The 19,570-nt window shown below is 44.1% G+C and overlaps 5 protein-coding genes and 2 pseudogenes across 5 annotated transcripts; 3 read left to right on the forward strand and 4 right to left on the reverse strand.

Moving 5' to 3' along the window:
* Positions 1-659: 659 nt before the first annotated feature.
* Positions 660-1,235, reverse strand: LOC148270854 (histone H3-like). Its single transcript, XM_088242130.1, has 2 exons — positions 1,125-1,235; positions 660-1,089 (listed from the first exon to the last, which is right to left on the reverse strand). Exons 1-2 carry the CDS (start codon positions 1,227-1,229, stop codon positions 790-792), a joined length of 405 nt encoding a protein of 134 aa, XP_088098256.1. The 5' UTR covers positions 1,230-1,235; the 3' UTR covers positions 660-789.
* Positions 1,236-1,682: 447 nt separating this feature from the next.
* On the forward strand, positions 1,683-2,145 carry LOC148270855 (histone H4-like; annotated as a pseudogene).
* A 676-nt stretch (positions 2,146-2,821) lies between these two features.
* LOC148270856 (uncharacterized) lies at positions 2,822-3,533 on the reverse strand (annotated as a pseudogene).
* Positions 3,534-16,006: 12,473 nt separating this feature from the next.
* LOC148270857 (histone H2B-like) lies at positions 16,007-16,729 on the reverse strand. The gene has a single exon (XM_088242128.1). The coding sequence runs from the start codon at positions 16,602-16,604 to the stop codon at positions 16,230-16,232; it is 375 nt and encodes a 124-aa protein (XP_088098254.1). The 5' UTR covers positions 16,605-16,729; the 3' UTR covers positions 16,007-16,229.
* Positions 16,730-16,825: 96 nt separating this feature from the next.
* Positions 16,826-17,328, forward strand: LOC148270858 (histone H2A). Its single transcript, XM_088242126.1, has one exon. It carries the CDS (start codon positions 16,917-16,919, stop codon positions 17,289-17,291), a length of 375 nt encoding a protein of 124 aa, XP_088098252.1. The 5' UTR covers positions 16,826-16,916; the 3' UTR covers positions 17,292-17,328.
* Positions 17,329-18,179: 851 nt separating this feature from the next.
* LOC148270859 (histone H3-like) lies at positions 18,180-18,607 on the reverse strand. Its single transcript, XM_088242125.1, is given in 2 exon segments — positions 18,180-18,567; positions 18,569-18,607. Coding segments are annotated over 2 exon segments (411 nt in total). The 5' UTR covers positions 18,602-18,607; the 3' UTR covers positions 18,180-18,189.
* A 512-nt stretch (positions 18,608-19,119) lies between these two features.
* Positions 19,120-19,506, forward strand: LOC148270860 (histone H4). Its single transcript, XM_088242127.1, has one exon. It carries the CDS (start codon positions 19,150-19,152, stop codon positions 19,459-19,461), a length of 312 nt encoding a protein of 103 aa, XP_088098253.1. The 5' UTR covers positions 19,120-19,149; the 3' UTR covers positions 19,462-19,506.
* Positions 19,507-19,570: the final 64 nt, after the last annotated feature.

The following is a 19,570-nucleotide window of genomic DNA, read 5'->3' on the forward strand; positions in this document are numbered from 1 at the left end:
TGTTTGTCCCGGCCGTTAGGTGTATTTTATTATTATTATTATTATTATTATTTATATTATTTCTTTTAAAAAAAAACATCTATAATATTATATATTTGAATGTTTATTTTTATAAAGTAATTGATATGTATTGTAAATACTTTACCGTACATTTTATTTCAGTTTTTTTTTTTTGTTATTATTTTACCGTGTTAATAAATTCCTATTTTATATAGGTAGGTAGGTAGGTAGATAGATAGATAGATGGATACATAGATACATACATAATCCATAGTAAAAAAATAACATAATATGTGTAAATAGAAGGCTGTTTTTTCAAAATAAAGGAACACCCATGTAAATATCTATTTTACAATGTTGATTGTAAGAAATTGCAAATGGCAATAAGTCCGCCATTTAACTGTGTATACATTTTAGTACGTATGGCGTTCTATATTACGGTTAATAAAGATTTATTATTAATATTAACGATTAACGGGGGGGAAAAAAAACGTGTCATATTCTCAATAATGTTTAACATGACTTCTTAAAATTATATAACTTCTCTTAACGTTTTTCCTTTTATATTTTTTTTTATGTAAAAATACAAAAAAATAATAATAAAAAATAAAATTAATCCCGGCAGCGAATAAAAGTTGAAACGATCAATTAATCATGTACATGTGGCGGTCCTGAAAAGGACCATTTTAGAGACGCATCGTGCTGCAGCCAAGTTCGAAGACAATGATAATACAACATTCATTATAAAATCATCATCCGTTGCTGTTGGGTGGGGGGCGGCGGTGATGTTTAAGCGCGCTCGCCGCGGATACGCCTGGCCAGCTGGATGTCCTTGGGCATGATGGTGACGCGCTTGGCGTGGATGGCGCACAGGTTCGTGTCCTCGAACAGGCCGACCAGGTAGGCCTCGCTGGCCTCCTGAAGGGCCATAACGGCGGAGCTCTGGAAACGGAGGTCCGTCTTGAAGTCCTGGGCGATCTCGCGCACCAGGCGCTGGAAGGGCAGCTTGCGGATGAGGAGCTCGGTGCTCTTCTGGTAGCGACGGATCTCACGGAGAGCCACCGTGCCGGGCCTGTAGCGATGGGGCTTCTTCACGTGGGCCTGTAGCGATGGGGCTTCTTCACGCCTCCGGTGGCGGGGGCGCTCTTGCGCGCCGCCTTGGTGGCCAGCTGCTTCCTGGGCGCCTTCCCACCGGTGGACTTGCGAGCCGTCTGCTTGGTACGTGCCATTTTATTTGATTTTTTCCGTTTCAAACTATCCGGGCGGAGTAGGTTTATACGAATGCGCTCACTTTTTGAAGATGGCTCCTATTTATCGAAGTTATACGTTTCGCCGTGGAGGGGGACAGGACGGCGCCGATTGGACAATTCAAAAAGACCGCGCGGCATCCGTCCGCTTCCCCCCTTTCCGTCCGTTCCGTTTGTTCCCGTTCGTTTGACTGTTTGAATAGAGAATCGCGAGATGGCTAACTATTTTATGATTAAAATGAATAAAATAAATATCGATAATATAATAAACATATAAATAAATAATAATAATACTAAGTAAAAGGCTGGCTGACTGACATTTTACACGGCGGTTGACGGACTGTCCACGTAGCGTGTTCGTGTGCGTGCGCGTCGTGACTCGGCAGGGGAGACGCAGGCGTCTACGAAGAGCTAAATAGAGCGTCCGTAAAAATTTCAGCACACTCACTCACAGTTCACTGTCCGGCACGGTCGCACGCCGTGCTCTCGAGTTTTGTTTTTGAGAATATTTGAAGAAAACCACTTGCGAGAATGACCGGTCGCGGAAAGGGAGGAAAAGGCCTGGGAAAAGGAGGCGCCAAGCGTCACAGGAAGGTTCTGCGTGATAACATCCAGGGTATCACGAAGCCCGCCATTCGCCGTCTGGCTCGTCGCGGCGGAGTCAAGCGCATATCCGGCCTGATCTACGAGGAGACACGCGGGGTGCTGAAGTGTTCCTTGAGAACGTTATCAGAGACGCTGTCACCTACACCGAGCACGCTAAGAGGAAGACTGTCACCGCCATGGACGTCGTCTACGCCCTCAAGCGCCAGGGCCGCACCCTGTACGGTTTCGGAGGTTAAAAAAGAAAATGTCTTCAACTCGCCTGCCCGTTTCCGACAACCATCCACACGATTAAAAAACGGCCCTTGTCCGGGCCAACAATCGCCTCGTCGGTCAGTCAGTCGGTCCCGTTCTGTTAGCCGGCCGTGCATCTGAAAAATAATAATAATATGATAGAAATGCTTTTGAAAAAGAAATACATAATAATAATAATAATAATAATTATCAAATGATTATTTAATTTATAATATTAAAAAAAAAAATAATAATATACGAGATTGATGAAGTAAAATATTAATAACTCAATACTCGTCGGTTTCGTACCGTCACAAGTTGGATTATAAACTTATTCTCTCTTCTGATGATGAGATATTTTTTTTTTTTTTTTGCATTAAAATGTGAATAAAAATAATATGTCATATATTATAAAAGAAAAGTCTCACAACTTTCAAGTGAAATATTATTTACCAAATTGTCTATGTTTACTTATATTCTCATTAAAAAAAAATAAATAATAATAAATACCCATCATGACATAAATAATATTATTATTAGGTATTCTATTACTTTTAAATTTAATAAAATAAATGCACGAAGCTGGCTGGCTAGCTAACCGACGATTCGACATAGAGAGCGCATATGGTAGCCCTGACAAGGGCTTTTTTAACTCCTCAAAATTACGGTGTCCATCAACCCCCGCCGTCTTCCGATTCGGGAAGGGGATAAGATAATAATAGTCGTAGACTCGCCGGCGTCGTCGTCGTTGTCACCGCCTACTTCTTCGGGGCGGCCTTTTTCGCCGCGGGCTTGGCTTTCGGGGCGGCCGCCTTCTTTGGCTTGGGCGCCTTCGGCTTCTTGGTGGGAGGCTTGGCGGTCTTCTTGGCCTTGGTCGGGCTCTTGGCCTTGGCGGGCGCGGCTTTCTTCGCGGCGGCCTTCTGTGCGGGCGAGGCGGCGGCCTTCTTGGCCTTGGCCGGAGCGGCCGCCTTCTTGGCGGGCTTCTTCTTCGAGGCGGCCGAGGAGGAGGCGGACTTGTCGGCGGCCGGCTTCCTCTCCTTCGCGGGGGTGGAGCGCTTCTTGGACGCGGCCGCGGCGGGCTTCTTCTTCTTGGCACCTCCGGCGACGCCTTCGCCTTGCTAGCTTCCAGCTTGAAGGATCCGGATGCTCCCTTCCCCTTGGTCTGGACGAGGGCGCCGGACTCGACGGCCCCCTTGAGGTACTTCTTGATGAAGGGGGCGAGCTTGTCGGCGTCGACCTTGTAGTTGGCGGAGATGTACTTCTTGATCGCCTGCAGGGAGGAGCCGCCGCGCTCCTTGAGCTCCTTTATCGCGTTGTTCACCATCTCGGAGGTCTTGGGGTGAGAGGGCTTCGCCTTCGGTTTTTTGGAGGCGGCGGCCGAAGCCTTCGCCTTCTTGGCCGGAGTCGCCGGGAGGGGGACGCTGCCGCTGGCGCTGCTGTGTCTGCCATCTTCTGCTGTAGATATTCTCTGCCGATAATCACACGAAAAAAGCGAGTGTGGCAAAAAGTCACCGTTTGATGGCGCCCTAATTTTTTTTTTTTTTTTTTTTTTTTTTTTTTTTTTCTTGAGCACTTCACTAACACTGACACTTTTCCCGCCTGAGGGGCCACAGATTCTACACTGGTGTACCTGCGCTGTGCGCATTGCCACCATTTCGGCACTGAATTTAATTATTTCAAACTGACACTTAACTTTAAAAACTTGAAACTTTTCGCAGGGAAACTAGTAACAAAAACCCTGCTCGAACTGGTTGGATAAAAAGATTACTTCGCGAATTTAAGTATTTCACACTCTTCACTTTTCACTTCACTGTACATATACACTGCACTGGCACTCGTCACTTTCACTGCATTATATTTCACACATAACTGCACTCATATTTCACACTACACTGCACTTGTTCACTTCACTTTCACTGTCTAATTATTTTATGGCAAAATTCGAATCACTGTTCTTGACCGCGCGTTTAAATATTTCATTACATATTTAATGGGCGGAGTAGGGATTTGGTACATTCCTATATCTATATACATATTAGTCTTATGTGTATGTTTTCAATCGTTATACATTTTTCGCGTTTTTAAATATTTCATTTTCTTATGTTACTTATGTCTAGGTATATTTTATCTTAATTAATTTATTTCAATCGTTGTACATTACCGCGATTTTAAGTATTTTATTTATTTAATTCTACGAGGGGATACGTCGGAGAAGGTGATGGTATCTTGGTCGCATTTTTATCGCGTTTTTGTCTCGCCGAGTTTTCAGGGTGGGTGTGTGTGATTCTCTGCCATTATGTAATGTTTGGGCAGTCTATATTTATATGTAAAAACTAGTGAGTCTAAGTTATAATCTCCTAGTTGATTTATTTTTGGGTTTTTATGGTCTTTTATATTATCATAGAAATTTTTAGTTTGGTTTATCGCGTATTCTTTGAGGGTGGGGATTTTTGATTTTCGTGAGTTTTTTATACTTTGTTGTTTACGTGTATTATACGCTATTTTTATGCACTTATTTTGATTAACTTGGAGCCTTTCAAATTGAGTTGTACGTAGGCTGCCCCAAACCGGGAAGGCATATGTAAGTATGGGACGAATCAGCGTGTTGTATATAAGCATTTTCACACGAGTGCTCATAGGATTCCTTCTGTTAAGAAGTGCACTTATGGCGCTCGTTGCGTTGTTTGCTTTGCGTTTTGTTTTGTCACATGGGGATTCCATGTGAGTTTCGAGTGTAGATTCAGCCCGAGATACTTGACTTCTTTTACCCACTGTATAGTGCTATTTCTATTGTGAGGTTGTTTGCCGGCGCTCTTTTTCTGCGAGAGAACATTATGGCTTCTGTCTTAGTCTCGTTGAGTTTGAGTCTCCACCCGCGGTAGTACTCCGCGAGTTCGGACGCCCCTGTTTGTAGGTATTTTGTCGCCATTTCTGGTGACAAAGAGGTCGCGTATAGTGCCATGTCGTCTGCATAAATTGCTTTCTCGCATCTTCCAAGCGCCGGAATGTCGTGTGTGTATATGTTGAAGAGGTGTGGGCCTAGGATGCTTCCTTGCGGAACACCTTTCGGTATGTCTCTCGGTGTGGATGTGCTGTTTTTGTATGCCACTTTGAATGAGCGGTCTGTGAGATAAGATTTTATAATTTTTGTGAGATATATGGGTGTGTTTGTGTTGTGTAATTTATGGACTAGTCCATCTATCCATACGGTATCGAAGGCCTTTTCTAGGTCGAAAAGGGCCATCGCTGTGGCTCGGTTTTTATTGAGTTGCCAGGATAGATGTTCGACTAGTCGTGTCAGCTGGTGTGTGGTTGAGTGGTGGGCTCGGAAACCAAATTGCTCGTCTGGCAGAGTCTCGTTACTTTTATGGTGTGTGAGAAGTCGAGTGGTGATTACTTTTTCTAGGAGTTTACTGAGAGTATTCAGTAAACTTATTGGTCTGTAATTGGTGGGTATTTTGTGGTCCTTGCCCGGTTTGGCGAACGGAAGTACAGTCGGTTGTTTCCACTCTAGTGGGAAATAGCCTTGCAGTAGGCACGCGTTAAATATTTAGATATTTCTATTCTGGCTCTGATCGGTAGGTGTTTTAGAATTATGTATGAATTTTATCCGGTCCAGGTGCCGTGTTTGTTTTTAGTCTTTTTAGGTTTATAGCTATCTCTCCGGGAGTGCACAGCTTAATTCCATCTATGGGAATTTGCTCCACTTGTTCTATTTCCGTAAGGCTGAAGTTAACTAAGCGATCCTTCTCAGGATCGCTTAGGCCGTCCGTGGCGGTGTATGCCTTTTCGAAAGCATCCGCAAGCGCGTCTGCTTTGGCGGCGTCTGACGTGGCTAGGGTTTGTCCTATCGTCAGTGGAGGGATGTTAATGCCTCTTCTTTTGAGGGCTTTTGCTATTTTCCATACGGATTGATCGCCCGGTCTGAGCGAGGAAACCTTTTTCTCCCAGAGAGAGCTTTTTAATATTTTTATTTCTGCTTTTATTTTTCGTACTAAAATATTATATTCTTTTTTATATGATTTATTTTTGGTGCTTTGATACATTTTTCGTAACTTATTTTTATCCGCGATTATTGAAGTTATTTGTGGCGTAAGTTTTATTATATTTGGCGTAATTATTTTTATGGGGATGCATTCGTCGCGTGCCACTTGAATGTAATGTGTTAAATGGTTTATCGCGTCGTCTATTTCTTGTTTATTATTATATGTATTTGGAGCCAAGTAAATGCCGTCGTTGATACTTCTTTTAAATTTCTCCCAGTCGGCTTCCCCGTACAGCACCTGTTCCCTGGTGATGTTTCTCGTCTCGCCGCCCACGGTGAATATCACCGGTAAGTGGTCCGACGACAACTCATCAAGAGTTTCCATCTGTGACATGTACGGGACGTTCCGAACTAGCGCGATATCCAACGTGGACGGATACTTGGCTCTATGTATGTGTACGGTAGGCCGGTCCGGGTACGAAATATTGTAGTCCCTCCTCTCCATATGTCTGTATAGTGCGTTTCCGTTTGCGTTTGTCATGTGATTGTTCCAGTATTGGTGTTTAGCGTTAAAGTCGCCGGCTATTATGACCGAGGGCCCCAACGCTAGTAGTCTGTCTATGTCTCGTATTCCGTTGTGTAGTAGTGCATTCCCCTTGCTAACGTACGTGGATACGATAACAGTGGGTTTGCCGTCTATGTCCGTCTGTATGGCGGTCGCTTCCGTTACGTTAAGTTTCGGCGTGGCGAGGAGGGTGTGCGGGATGGATTCTCGGATGAGAATTGCTGTTCCGCCCCCCCTCCTCCCCTCGCGATCGTTTCGGTATAGTTCGTATCCGGGCAGCCTGATATATTGTTGTGGGGTTAAATGTGTCTCAGTTATTAGAATGATTTTCATACCCGTCTGCTCGGCGAGATGCAGCAGTTCTTCTGTCTTGCTTGTGATGCCGCGCGCGTTCACACAAGAGTATTCCGGTGTCGCGGGGATGCTGCTCATCCATCGAGAAGCGGGGAGAGGAGTTCCATCAGAACCATCACCTTTTCCCACTTATCCGCGCAGCGTGCGAGGCGTGATCGGGCCTGAATCATGACCCTCATGATGGCCACGATTTCCGCATCTTCTGAGGAGCCGGCTGGTCATCCTGGACCAGGGGCCGCGTCATCTCGGGGCGCCGGCCGGGCGCTGGGCGGTGGGGCGGAGGGGGGTGGGTAGGAGGGGTGGGCGGTTGGAGAAGGTAGGGAGGGTAGAGGGGGAAGTGGGGAAGTGGAGGTGGGGAGGGTTGGAGCTTGTACCGGCGGCCACCGCCGACCAACTTCTGCCATTTACGCGGGCTAGCGCCTGTGTTTGGCGTGGGCCCGGTGCCGGTTGGATACTCGCCACGTATTTACGCGGTGCGAGCATCCGCTGTAATTTGCGGGGTGCGATTCCCCGCAGTTGCAGCATGTTGCCGGTGTGTCGACGGTTTTCACGCACTCTTTTGTTGCGTGATTTCCGTCGCATTTGACGCACCTGGCCACACGGTGGCAGTTAGCCGATGCATGGCCAAAGCCCTGGCATCGGTAGCACTGCGTGCCGTGTGAGAGGTGCGTCGATTATACTTCTGCATCTTTATGACGCAGAAGCATACGGCTTTAACCGCCATTCTCAATTTCCCCATGTCGGTGGACGCGGGAATTGAGCGAGGTATATCGCCTCCTCGCCTTTGGTGTTTAGCTGCGACACCTTTGTCGCAGGAAAACCTTGTGCGGTCAGATCATCCGCGATCTGACGGCATTCCAGTTGGGGAAGGCCTTTAATGACCGTCTTTTTCAGACGGTCTTCTCCTGATGTGATGTGTGGAATTCCACACTAGCACTTTCAAGTTTCTCGATGGCGGATTGTCGGTCCGCCATCGTGTGCATGGTCAGGGTTGCCTTCCCCATGCGGCCATATTTGATTGCAAATTTGGTGCCGCTGATCGCGGCGATTAGGTCTCCGTGGGTCATCTGGCCCATGGAGACCACTATCGGCGGTATTCTGAGTTTCGCAGCTGCCGCGGAGCCTAAGACTCCGGCGGCATGTGCGATGGTCGGGCGAGAGGCGAGGTGGGCGGCTGGCGGTATTTGTGTAGGTGGCTGAGGTCGGTCGGCGTGTGGTAGCGGTGCGGGAAGTGGTGGAAAGGGTCGGACGTTTGTGTGGGACTACTCCGGGGGCGTCCCTCACCTCGGGTAGTCCCTCGTAGCGATTCCCTGTTGTGAGGGAGATCGGTGGCGTCGGCTGGCGGGCGCGCTTCGCCGTGGATTTGGGCGTCGACCACTCCATTGGTGGGTCGCCGGGGATGATGATCGGAAGTAGTGGTTCTTCCGTAATGAGGGAGGGGTTTTCCCTCATGTACTTTTCCACGAGGTCGTGGAACCGCTTGGGGGTCATTGGTGGACCGCTTATCTGGATGTGCAGTCCTCCCTCCTCCGTTTTGAAGCCGAGGCTGTCGGCCATGGTGGTGGAGCGGGGTCTGCGGCACTCCCGGGCTGCGGGCGCAGCCGGGTTCGTCTGCGGACTACCTCTAGGGGCCCTACTCGTCTTTCAGGCGGAACCTATTAATAGTCCAAAAGTGACTTACCCGGTGTGCTGTGCAGCGGGCGTAGCGGGATGCGGGCGTGCGGCGGCGGGCGCGGCGGCGATGGTCGTCACGGCTGTCCCCGGGGGGGGGTGGCGGCGGCGGGATGCGGGGCGCGAGCGGGGCTCAGCGCGTCGGCAGGTAGGCACTTGGTGATTCACAGGTATAACCACTTTATCCGGGAAAACCGAATTTCGGGGAAAACACACTGGTTGCTTTATTGCTCAAGGTGAGACAATAAAACAGATGGCGCCCTAATTTTTTTTTTTTTTTTTTTTTTTTTTTTTTTTTTTTTTTTTTTTTTTTTTTTTTTTTTTTTTTTTTTTTTTTTTTTTTTTTTTTTTTTTTTTTTTTTTTTTTTTTTTCTTGAGCACTTCACTAACACTGACACTTTTCCCGCCTGAGGGGCCACAGATTCTACACTGGTGTACCTGCGCTGTGCGCATTGCCACCATTTCGGCACTGAATTTAATTATTTCAAACTGACACTTAACTTTAAAAACTTGAAACTTTTCGCAGGGAAAACTAGTAACAAAAACCCTGCTCGAACTGGTTGGGATAAAAAGATTACTTCGCGAATTTAAGTATTTCACACTCTTCACTTTTCACTTCACTGTACATATACACTGCACTGGCACTCGTCACTTTCACTGCACTTATATTTCACACATAACTGCACTCATATTTCACACTACACTGCACTTGTTCACTTCACTTTCACTGTCTAATTATTTTATGCAAAATTCGAATCACTGTTCTTGACCGCGCGTTTAAATATTTCATTACATATTTAATGGGCGGGAGTAGGGATTTGGATACATTCCTATATCTATATACATATTAGTCTTATGTGTATGTTTTCAATCGTTATACATTTTTCGCGTTTTTAAATATTTCATTTTCTTATGTTACTTATGTCTAGGTATATTTTATCTTAATTTAATTTATTTCAATCGTTGTACATTACCGCGATTTTAAGTATTTTATTTATTTAATTCTACGAGGGGATACGTCGGAGAAGGTGATGGTATCTTTGGTCGCATTTTTATCGCGTTTTTGTCTCGCCGAGTTTTCAGGGTGGGTGTGTGTGATTCTCTGCCATTATGTAATGTTTGGGCAGTCTATATTTATATGTAAAAACTAGTGAGTCTAAGTTATAATCTCCTAGTTGATTTATTTTTGGGTTTTTATGGTCTTTTATATTATCATAGAAATTTTTAGTTTGGTTTATCGCGTATTCTTTGAGGGTGGGGATTTTTTGATTTTCGTGGAGTTTTTTAATACTTTGTTGTTTACGTGTATTATACGCTATTTTTATGCACTTATTTTGATTAACTTGGAGCCTTTCAAATTGAGTTGTACGTAGGCTGCCCCAAACCGGGAAGGCATATGTAAGTATGGGACGAATCAGCGTGTTGTATATAAGCATTTTCACACGAGTGCTCATAGGATTCCTTCTGTTAAGAAGTGCACTTATGGCGCTCGTTGCGTTGTTTGCTTTGCGTTTTGTTTTTGTCACATGGGGATTCCATGTGAGTTTCGAGTGTAGATTCAGCCCGAGATACTTGACTTCTTTTACCCACTGTATAGTGCTATTTCCTATTGTGAGGTTGTTTGCCGGCGCTCTTTTTCTGCGAGAGAACATTATGGCTTCTGTCTTAGTCTCGTTGAGTTTGAGTCTCCACCCGCGGTAGTACTCCGCGAGTTCGGACGCCCCTGTTTGTAGGTATTTTGTCGCCATTTCTGGTGACAAAGAGGTCGCGTATAGTGCCATGTCGTCTGCATAAATTGCTTTCTCGCATCTTCCAAGCGCCGGAATGTCGTGTGTGTATATGTTGAAGAGGTGTGGGCCTAGGATGCTTCCTTGCGGAACACCTTTCGGTATGTCTCTCGGTGTGGATGTGCTGTTTTTGTATGCCACTTTGAATGAGCGGTCTGTGAGATAAGATTTTATAATTTTTGTGAGATATATGGGTGTGTTTGTGTTGTGTAATTTATGGACTAGTCCATCTATCCATACGGTATCGAAGGCCTTTTCTAGGTCGAAAAGGGCCATCGCTGTGGCTCGGTTTTTATTGAGTTGCCAGGATAGATGTTCGACTAGTCGTGTCAGCTGGTGTGTGGTTGAGTGGTGGGCTCGGAAACCAAATTGCTCGTCGGGCAGAGTCTCGTTACTTTTATGGTGTGTGAGAAGTCGAGTGGTGATTACTTTTTCTAGGAGTTTACTGAGAGTATTCAGTAAACTTATTGGTCTGTAATTGGTGGGTATTTTGTGGTCCTTGCCCGGTTTGGCGAACGGAAGTACAGTCGGTTGTTTCCACTCTAGTGGGAAATAGCCTTGCAGTAGGCACGCGTTAAATATTTTAGATATTTCTATTCTGGCTCTGATCGGTAGGTGTTTTAGAATTATGTTATGAATTTTATCCGGTCCAGGTGCCGTGTTTGTTTTTAGTCTTTTTAGGTTTATAGCTATCTCTCCGGGAGTGCACAGCTTAATTCCATCTATGGGAATTTGCTCCACTTGTTCTATTTCCGTAAGGCTGAAGTTAACTAAGCGATCCTTCTCAGGATCGCTTAGGCCGTCCGTGGCGGTGTATGCCTTTTCGAAAGCATCCGCAAGCGCGTCTGCTTTGGCGGCGTCTGACGTGGCTAGGGTTTGTCCTATCGTCAGTGGAGATGGCGCCCTAATCGCGCGAAATTCTGTACTCGAAAATAATTTGTACCGTGTCGCAGTCGGGCTACGCGCGCTTGTCGATTTTGCCGATGAAAAAGTGTTGTCATTTATGCTTAGGCGGTCGGACAAAAGGCGTCGCGGGGGCGCAGCCCCGAGGCTGGGACCCTCCGGAATGAGGGGATCCTCCGCGCGGGAGGTCTCGCCGTCGTCGCGCGGCGTCGCCGGGGGCCCGGGCCCCGGGCGCGCGGAGGTGCGGACATTCGGAGGCGCAAATGCGCGAGGGCGGCAGCGTTGGGCGGCGGAAAAGCGGGCGCGAATCCGTCTCCCCGGCAAGTTGGGGCTCCGGGGGGGCACCGACCTCTCGGGGGAGAGCCCGGGCCGCAGTCCGAGGCGGCGGTGGGCGACAGGGGCGGCCGCGGCCCCCGGCACCGGGGCCCCGAAGTGGCCGATCGTAACACACACAAGCGCGCGCTAGCGGACCTACAGATATAACTTCCGAGTTCGAGAGGCGGGCGCGGAGAGAGATCGAGCTGGTCCGGCCCGGCTGCCGATGGAGACGATGTAAAAGGAATAAGACATGTAGGTGATGATATAAGCATTTAAATAAAAGTAAATATGTATTTATGTAAACAAAATATATATTATACAATTATATGTATAATTATTATAATATTATGTTGTATGTATATTTTTTTTGTTACGTTTTTCTTAGTGGCAATCTGTAATTTTATTATGGGAACAATTCCATTTGAGAAAAATGTAATTAAAATGAAAAAAAAAAAAAAAATCAGAGACACAGATGGGGGGGAGGAAGGGAGAGAAAGAAGAAAGATGAAAGAAGAAAGAAAAGAGAAGAGAAGAGAATAAAAAAAAAAAAAAAAAAAAAAAAAAAAAAGTCCACAACGAACGTAAAGGAATGCAATGTGACGCGACGCGACGTGACGTAACGTAACGTAACGTAGCGCAACGTAACGTGACGTGACGCAACGCAGGGCAACGCGTCGTCCGGTGAAATTTTTCAGGCTGCGGTTTCTGTCGGTCTCAGATTTTGTTCAGTCGTGGATGATGTCGATTCAAAAGCTAATTTCGACGGCCCTTCAAATTGAAATGAATTATAAAAGTTTGACTGAGCTTTTGAAAGTTTAAGCTCAGTTCCCAAAATGAAAAAGAGGTTTTTAAACTTCCGAAAAGGAAATATAGAAGCTCAAAATAAGACAAAGATTTTTAAACTTCCGAATTAGAAATACAGAAGCTCTATAACGTAACGTACACATAGCATAGAATATTATGCAATACGATACTTCCAGCGCGGCGGAACTATCGTAAAGCAAAAATTATCTAGGGCGATAATTGCACGGGAAACATTCAAATTTAAATTTATATTATGCACTCTATTATATATCAAAGCCATGACCAACGCGCTCGCATAAAAGTTGAATCCGAGAAAGACGTGTAAATTTTTATCTACGTTAAATATAAAATAATGTTTTATCTTAAGGAATTAATCTAGCGAATATGGGCACTGAGCATAGCACAGTAGTACACAGTATTTGTACGGGAATGGCTGGCTATTATGAAGGGTGTGTATAAAACGGTATAATATTCCCAATGAATCATCTGAAAAGGAAGTTCATTATTGACACCACGTACAGAAAACAAAACAAGGCAACGGGAAACAAAAAACAAACGCTACATAATACAACAAGCACATCAACGCCACAATAAGTACATTATTTATGTGACCCCTTGTTTATTTTTTTAATATAATATAGAATAGTAAAATTAAAACCTATGTAAACACAAAAGTAGTCATATCATAAATCATCAGCAAAAATAAAAAAACAATTATGAAATATTTTACACAATCATGAGTAACTAGCGCCATCTGTTATAAATGAGAAAATAATATAAGCAACGATTGCCCGATGGCCGGCTGAACATTATCCCGTTCAACAGATGGCACCTTTCATAATCGTGGAGGGACACGGACGACGGTCGGTCTGTATGCCTGTAACTGGCCTACGGTCAAATGATTTGCTATGTGGGTAAATTCATAATCCATCTACGGATATATCTGCATATTTATTCATAACCTGTCAACGTAGTATCCGAACACTTCCGCGTTGTTATTTTCACATATAAATTATAGATAGATATATAAAACATAAGTGCATGGACAACATACAATTCAAGAAAAACAGTATATTACATATTTGAATTGAACAATTTGTTGAGAAATTGTAAATTTGCTTTCGCTTCGCGCGAAAAAAACAAAAATGATATTTTTATTACATAAGTACATATTTTCTTTGAACGTTTATTATTTTTATTTTCTTTTATTTAGGAAACATACAGTACAGTTACAAAGTTTAATATTTTACACAATTAGACTTAATTCTAATGGACCAGTGAATTTTCCATATTATAAAGCAATTATATGTAAGGTTAATGTTATGAAAGTATAAAAAAGAGAAGGAAAAAGAAAAATATAAATGAAAGTTGTTTAAAAATGAAAATTTAAGTGAAAAAAAAAGATATTTTAAAGTTTGTAGTTTGTAGTGAGTATTTACAAATGGAAATAGTAATTAAAAATTGAAATAAAGAATGAAAAACACGCTCAGATGTAAAAATAAATTAAAATAGTAATAACATTTTTTAAAAAAAGGAAAAACATAAATATACACATATTTATTTTAAGGGATTCAAAGAAACGATGAGAAGAATCCTTAAGTGAAATATAAGACAGTAAATGTTGGTCAATTTAAAAAACATCTTCAAAATTAAACTCACATTATAGTAAGAGCAGCAATATATTGATTTTATTTACATATATAATATAAGTAATTAAAAGTAGTTTAAAAGTATAAAAAACATGCCAATGCAGCAAGAGAAAAAAAAAGAAAAAATAAAGAAGGAATAACAAGTATTGCAAGTAATCTTTAAAATTTGAAAAAGCAATATAAGTAGAAGATTTTAAACCAAGAGAAGTCGATAAAATTTCATTAAAGCGATTTTAGTAGTAACACAAATTTCAAATGAGAAATTTGATTTATAATAATAATATATTAATTAGGCAACTACTTATATTGCAAGTAAATGAATGAATAACAATAAATATAATATGTCACCGCACATAGTAGGTAAATAATAATTATTCTTCTTCTTCTTAGTTTTCATAAAAAGGTATGTAATAACATGTAGGTATTAACTAATTACCTGACAGTTAATATTGTTTTTGTAATTATCGAAATCAAAGTCAAGTGGACTGCCGCATTAGAAAAAGAGAGAAAAATAGTATATTAATAAAATTCAGTAGGTAATATAATGAACCGGAGAAGGATTTATAGTCATATTATAATAAAATATAATATATTACAGTAGGTACTTACGCCTACCCCCGCCCCCGATTGTCCTGCTGGCCGGCTGGTTCCGCCACCTCCGCCGCGCTCCCCGCGCTGCACTAATTTGAGATGATCCTGTGTTTTAAATGGATATTTATTATTATCCTATTCGAATTTCCAATCAGTCACCTTCGGACCTCGGTGCACGGAATCTCGGGGTAGGTCGGCCGGCCGGCCGGCCGCCCGCCCTGTCGCGGAAAATATTAACGCGGGTTGGTCGGTGTCAAAACGAAAAAAAGTACTCGCCGAATTCGCCACTGCTTGCTTTTCATTATTTCATTCCCGGTACCCGCCTAAATAGGCATTTACCTACCCGATGATTGGTGCAATAATAATTAGTGAAGTGTAGTGTGTGTACCGGTATTTAATCAATATTAATTGTCGTCGTGTTACATTTCAACCCGTATTGTTTATTAATTTGTCAGATTGAAATGATGATGACTTTGAATCTTCTTCCGCACGCGTACATGGTATGTCTCTCGTGTATTATTACAAAAAATATATAATATATCAACGCCGTACTGTGTAATTAATATATATTTATGTCGCTCATATTATATTGTTCAATGAATACGAATATTGTAAATAAAACAACGATTACGCTGGGCCATTATTGTCGATAGTTAGTGCGTAAAAACGACGCATTATCGCCATCTGTGGATGTAAATAAAAAATAAACGCAGGCTCCGTTGGCGTATTTTCATTATGGTATTTTTTATAATATTCAAAGTCGATTTATGATAGCATACATTTTCATTAGCATCGCAAATAAATAGCGCCGTAAATAAATAGCATAAGGAATAAAAACAAACGTAATAATAATATTTAGTTTCTTAAATACGGTTCGATTAAATTTTACCATAGATAGGCACGGCACATTTTATCAAAATGTACATTTCACAGTCGATAGTTTATGTGAGTGCTTCAAAAATATAAAAAAAAAAAAAAAAAAAAAAAATTTCAGGCACTTCCCTGAACGAACAAATTCTCGATGTATTTACACAACTTCAAAAATGTATAATTACAATTATTACAATGATGACTATGAAAAAAAAATCTCTTTTTTCTTTTTTTTAGTGACGACGCGACGCGACGCGACGCGATGGCCGCAGACTGACTGACGTGACTCTCTCGCGCCGGGTGAGTGTAATCTTATTAGAAATAAACATATATAAAATCTATCTACCTATCTATCTATCACAAGTGCATTTAATATATTTATAATATGTGTAGTATTATTTTATCATAATATATAAAATACACCACCGGGACAAAGGCGTACCTGCGTAATATTCAATATAAAAAAGTAAGGCAATCAATCTCAATCGGTTTGTTTGCGTATACATAAAATAAAAAAATACATCGTAACAATGCAATCGTGTCATAATCTGGCGGTCCTGATAAGGACCTTTGTTTGTCGTCTATGCTGTTATTGTTCTTGCGCGATAGAGTGCGCAGATGATGGTCGTGTGTGGCGGCTGTGACTTCTCACTTGGAGCTGGTGTACTTGGTGACGGCCTTGGTGCCTTCGCTGACGGCGTGCTTGGCCAGCTCTCCGGGCAGCAGGAGCCTGACGGCCGTCTGGATCTCCCTGCTGGTGATGGTGGATCTCTTGTTGTAGTGGGCGAGACGCGACGCCTCGGCGGCGATGCGCTCGAAGATGTCGTTGACGAAGCTGTTCATGATGCTCATGGCCTTGCTGGAGATACCGGTGTCGGGGTGCACCTGTATCAGCACTTTGTAGATGTAGATTGCGTAGCTCTCCTTCCTCCTGCGCTTGGACTTCTTCTTGTCCCCCTTGGATATGTTCTTCTGGGCCTTGCCAGACTTCTTGGCTGCCTTTCCACTGGTCTTGGGCGGCATTGTCGATTTTTTTCTCCGAGCTTAGCTGAGGCGGCGATACGGCGGAGCGAGCGGTAGCTTATAGCTGATCATTTTTCGACGACCCCATTTTGTCACTTCGGTCGGCGCGTTCCGCAAGGCCGGTCCTATCCCCACTCCCCACTCCGTCGGCGGCGACGCGCCAATGCGGTGAGGGGACCGACTGCGGCGCGCGCACAGTGGACAGCGTAAATAAGCCCCTCTTAGAATTTTGAACCACAAACACCGCCAGCCACTCGCACGCGCTTCTCGCCCGTGCAGCTCGTATATTTTTAAAGACAAACCCAGTTCGCCATGTCCGGTCGCGGAAAGGGAGGAAAGGTCAAGGGAAAGGCAAAGTCGCGCTCCAACCGCGCGGGGCTCCAGTTCCCCGTCGGCCGTATCCACAGGCTTCTCAGGAAGGGCAACTACGCCGAGAGGGTGGGAGCCGGCGCGCCCGTCTACCTCGCCGCCGTGATGGAGTACCTGGCCGCTGAGGTGCTCGAGTTGGCCGGCAACGCCGCCAGGGACAACAAGAAGACCAGGATCATTCCCAGGCATCTGCAGCTGGCCATCCGCAACGACGAGGAGCTTAACAAACTGCTCTCGGGCGTGACCATCGCCCAGGGAGGTGTACTGCCCAACATCCAGGCGGTGCTCCTGCCCAAGAAGACAGAGAAGAAGGCTTAAGTCGTGCACTCCGTCACCACGTATCACGATAACCGCCACCGATTGCTGATTGCCTGCCGACGAAATGAAATTATAAATAAAGGTCCTATTCAGGGCCGCCACATTGCGATGCGTTTGTCCCGGCCGTTAGGTGTATTTTATTATTATTATTTATTATTATTATTTATATTATTTCTTTTAAAAAAAAACATCTATAATATTATATATTTGAATGTTTATTTTTATAAAGTAATTGAAATGTATTGTAAATACTTTACCGTACATTTTATTTCAGTTTTTTTTTTTTGTTATTATTTTACCGTGTTAATAAATTCCTATTTTATATAGGTAGGTAGGTAGGTAGATAGATAGATAGATGGATACATAGATACATACATAATCCATAGTAAAAAAATAACATAATATGTGTAAATAGAAGGCTGTTTTTCAAAATAAAGGAACACCCATGTAAATATCTATTTTACAATGTTGATTGTAAGAAATTGCAAATGGCAATAAGTCCGCCATTTAACTGTGTATACATTTTAGTACGTATGGCGTTCTATATTACGGTTAATAAAGATTTATTATTAATATTAACGATTAACGGGGGGGAAAAAAAACGTGTCATATTCTCAATAATGTTTAACATGACTTCTTAAAATTATATAACTTCTCTTAACGTTTTTCCTTTTATATTTTTTTTTATGTAAAAATACAAAAAAATAATAATAAAAAATAAAATTAATCCCGGCAGCGAATAAAAGTTGAAACGATCAATTAATCATGTACATGTGGCGGTCCTGAAAAGGACCATTTAGAGACGCATCGTGCTGCAGCCAAGTTCGAAGACAATGATAATACAACATTCATTATAAAATCATCATCCGTTGCTGTTGGGTGGGGGCGGCGGTGATGTTTAAGCGCGCTCGCCGCGGATACGCCTGGCCAGCTGGATGTCCTTGGGCATGATGGTGACGCGCTTGGCGTGGATGGCGCACAGGTTCGTGTCCTCGAACAGGCCGACCAGGTAGGCCTCGCTGGCCTCCTGAAGGGCCATAACGGCGGAGCTCTGGAAACGGAGGTCCGTCTTGAAGTCCTGGGCGATCTCGCGCACCAGGCGCTGGAAGGGCAGCTTGCGGATGAGGAGCTCGGTGCTCTTCTGGTAGCGACGGATCTCACGGAGAGCCACCGTGCCGGGCCTGTAGCGATGGGGCTTCTTCACGCCTCCGGTGGCGGGGGCGCTCTTGCGCGCCGCCTTGGTGGCCAGCTGCTTCCTGGGCGCCTTCCCTCCGGTGGGACTTGCGAGCCGTCTGCTTGGTACGTGCCATTTTATTTGATTTTTTCCGTTTCAAACTATCCGGGCGGAGTAGGTTTATACGAATGCGCTCACTTTTTGAAGATGGCTCCTATTTATCGAAGTTATACGTTTCGCCGTGGAGGGGGACAGGACGGCGCCGATTGGACAATTCAAAAAGACCGCGCGGCATCCGTCCGCTTCCCCCCTTTCCGTCCGTTCCGTTTGTTCCCGTTCGTTTGACTGTTTGAATAGAGAATCGCGAGATGGCTAACTATTTTATGATTAAATGAATAAAATAAATTATCGATAATATAATAAACATATAAATAAATAATAATAATACTAAGTAAAAGGCTGGCTGACTGACAATTTACACGGCGGTTGACGGACTGTCCACTAGCGTGTTCGTGTGCGTGCGCGTCGTGACTCGCAGGGGAGACGCAGGCGTCTACGAAGAGCTTAAATAGAGCGTCCGTAAAATTTCAGCACACTCACTCACAGTTCACTGTCCGGCACGGTCGCACGCCGTGCTCTCGAGTTTTGGTTTTTGAGAATATTTGAAGAAAACCACTTGCGAGAATGACCGGTCGCGGAAAGGGAGGAAAAGGCCTGGGAAAAGGAGGCGCCAAGCGTCACAGGAAGGTTCTGCGTGATAACATCCAGGGTATCACGAAGCCCGCCATTCGCCGTCTGGCTCGTCGCGGCGGAGTCAAGCGCATATCCGGCCTGATCTACGAGGAGACACGCGGGGTGCTGAAGGTGTTCCTTGAGAACGTTATCAGAGACGCTGTCACCTACACCGAGCACGCTAAGAGGAAGACTGTCACCGCCATGGACGTCGTCTACGCCCTCAAGCGCCAGGGCCGCACCCTGTACGGTTTCGGAGGTTAAAAAAGAAAATGTCTTCAACTCGCCTGCCCGTTTCCGACAACCATCCACACGATTAAAAACGGCCCTTGTCAGGGCCAACAATCGCCTCGTCGGTCAGTCAGTCGGTCCA

Source organism: Micrasema longulum, unplaced genomic scaffold, assembly GCF_059751315.1.
Source record: "Micrasema longulum isolate JH-2025_06_02 unplaced genomic scaffold, ASM5975131v1 h1tg003331l, whole genome shotgun sequence".
In the NCBI taxonomy this organism is placed as follows: domain Eukaryota; kingdom Metazoa; phylum Arthropoda; class Insecta; order Trichoptera; family Brachycentridae; genus Micrasema; species Micrasema longulum.

What these genes read in the sequence shown, in the direction of transcription:
- LOC148270858 (XM_088242126.1), top strand. Translation starts at nt 16,917, where the DNA reads ATGTCCGGTCGCGGAAAGGGAGGAAAGGTCAAGGGAAAGGCAAAGTCG.
- LOC148270857 (XM_088242128.1), bottom strand. Translation starts at nt 16,604, where the DNA reads ATGCCGCCCAAGACCAGTGGAAAGGCAGCCAAGAAGTCTGGCAAGGCC.
- LOC148270854 (XM_088242130.1), bottom strand. Translation starts at nt 1,229, where the DNA reads ATGGCACGTACCAAGCAGACGGCTCGCAAGTCCACCGGTGGGAAGGCG. An exon ending in GCGCCCCCGCCACCGGAGGC is followed by an intron (nt 1,090 to 1,124) that starts GTGAAGAAGCCC and finishes GCCCACGTGAAG; the next exon opens with AAGCCCCATCGCTACAGGCC.
- LOC148270860 (XM_088242127.1), top strand. Translation starts at nt 19,150, where the DNA reads ATGACCGGTCGCGGAAAGGGAGGAAAAGGCCTGGGAAAAGGAGGCGCC.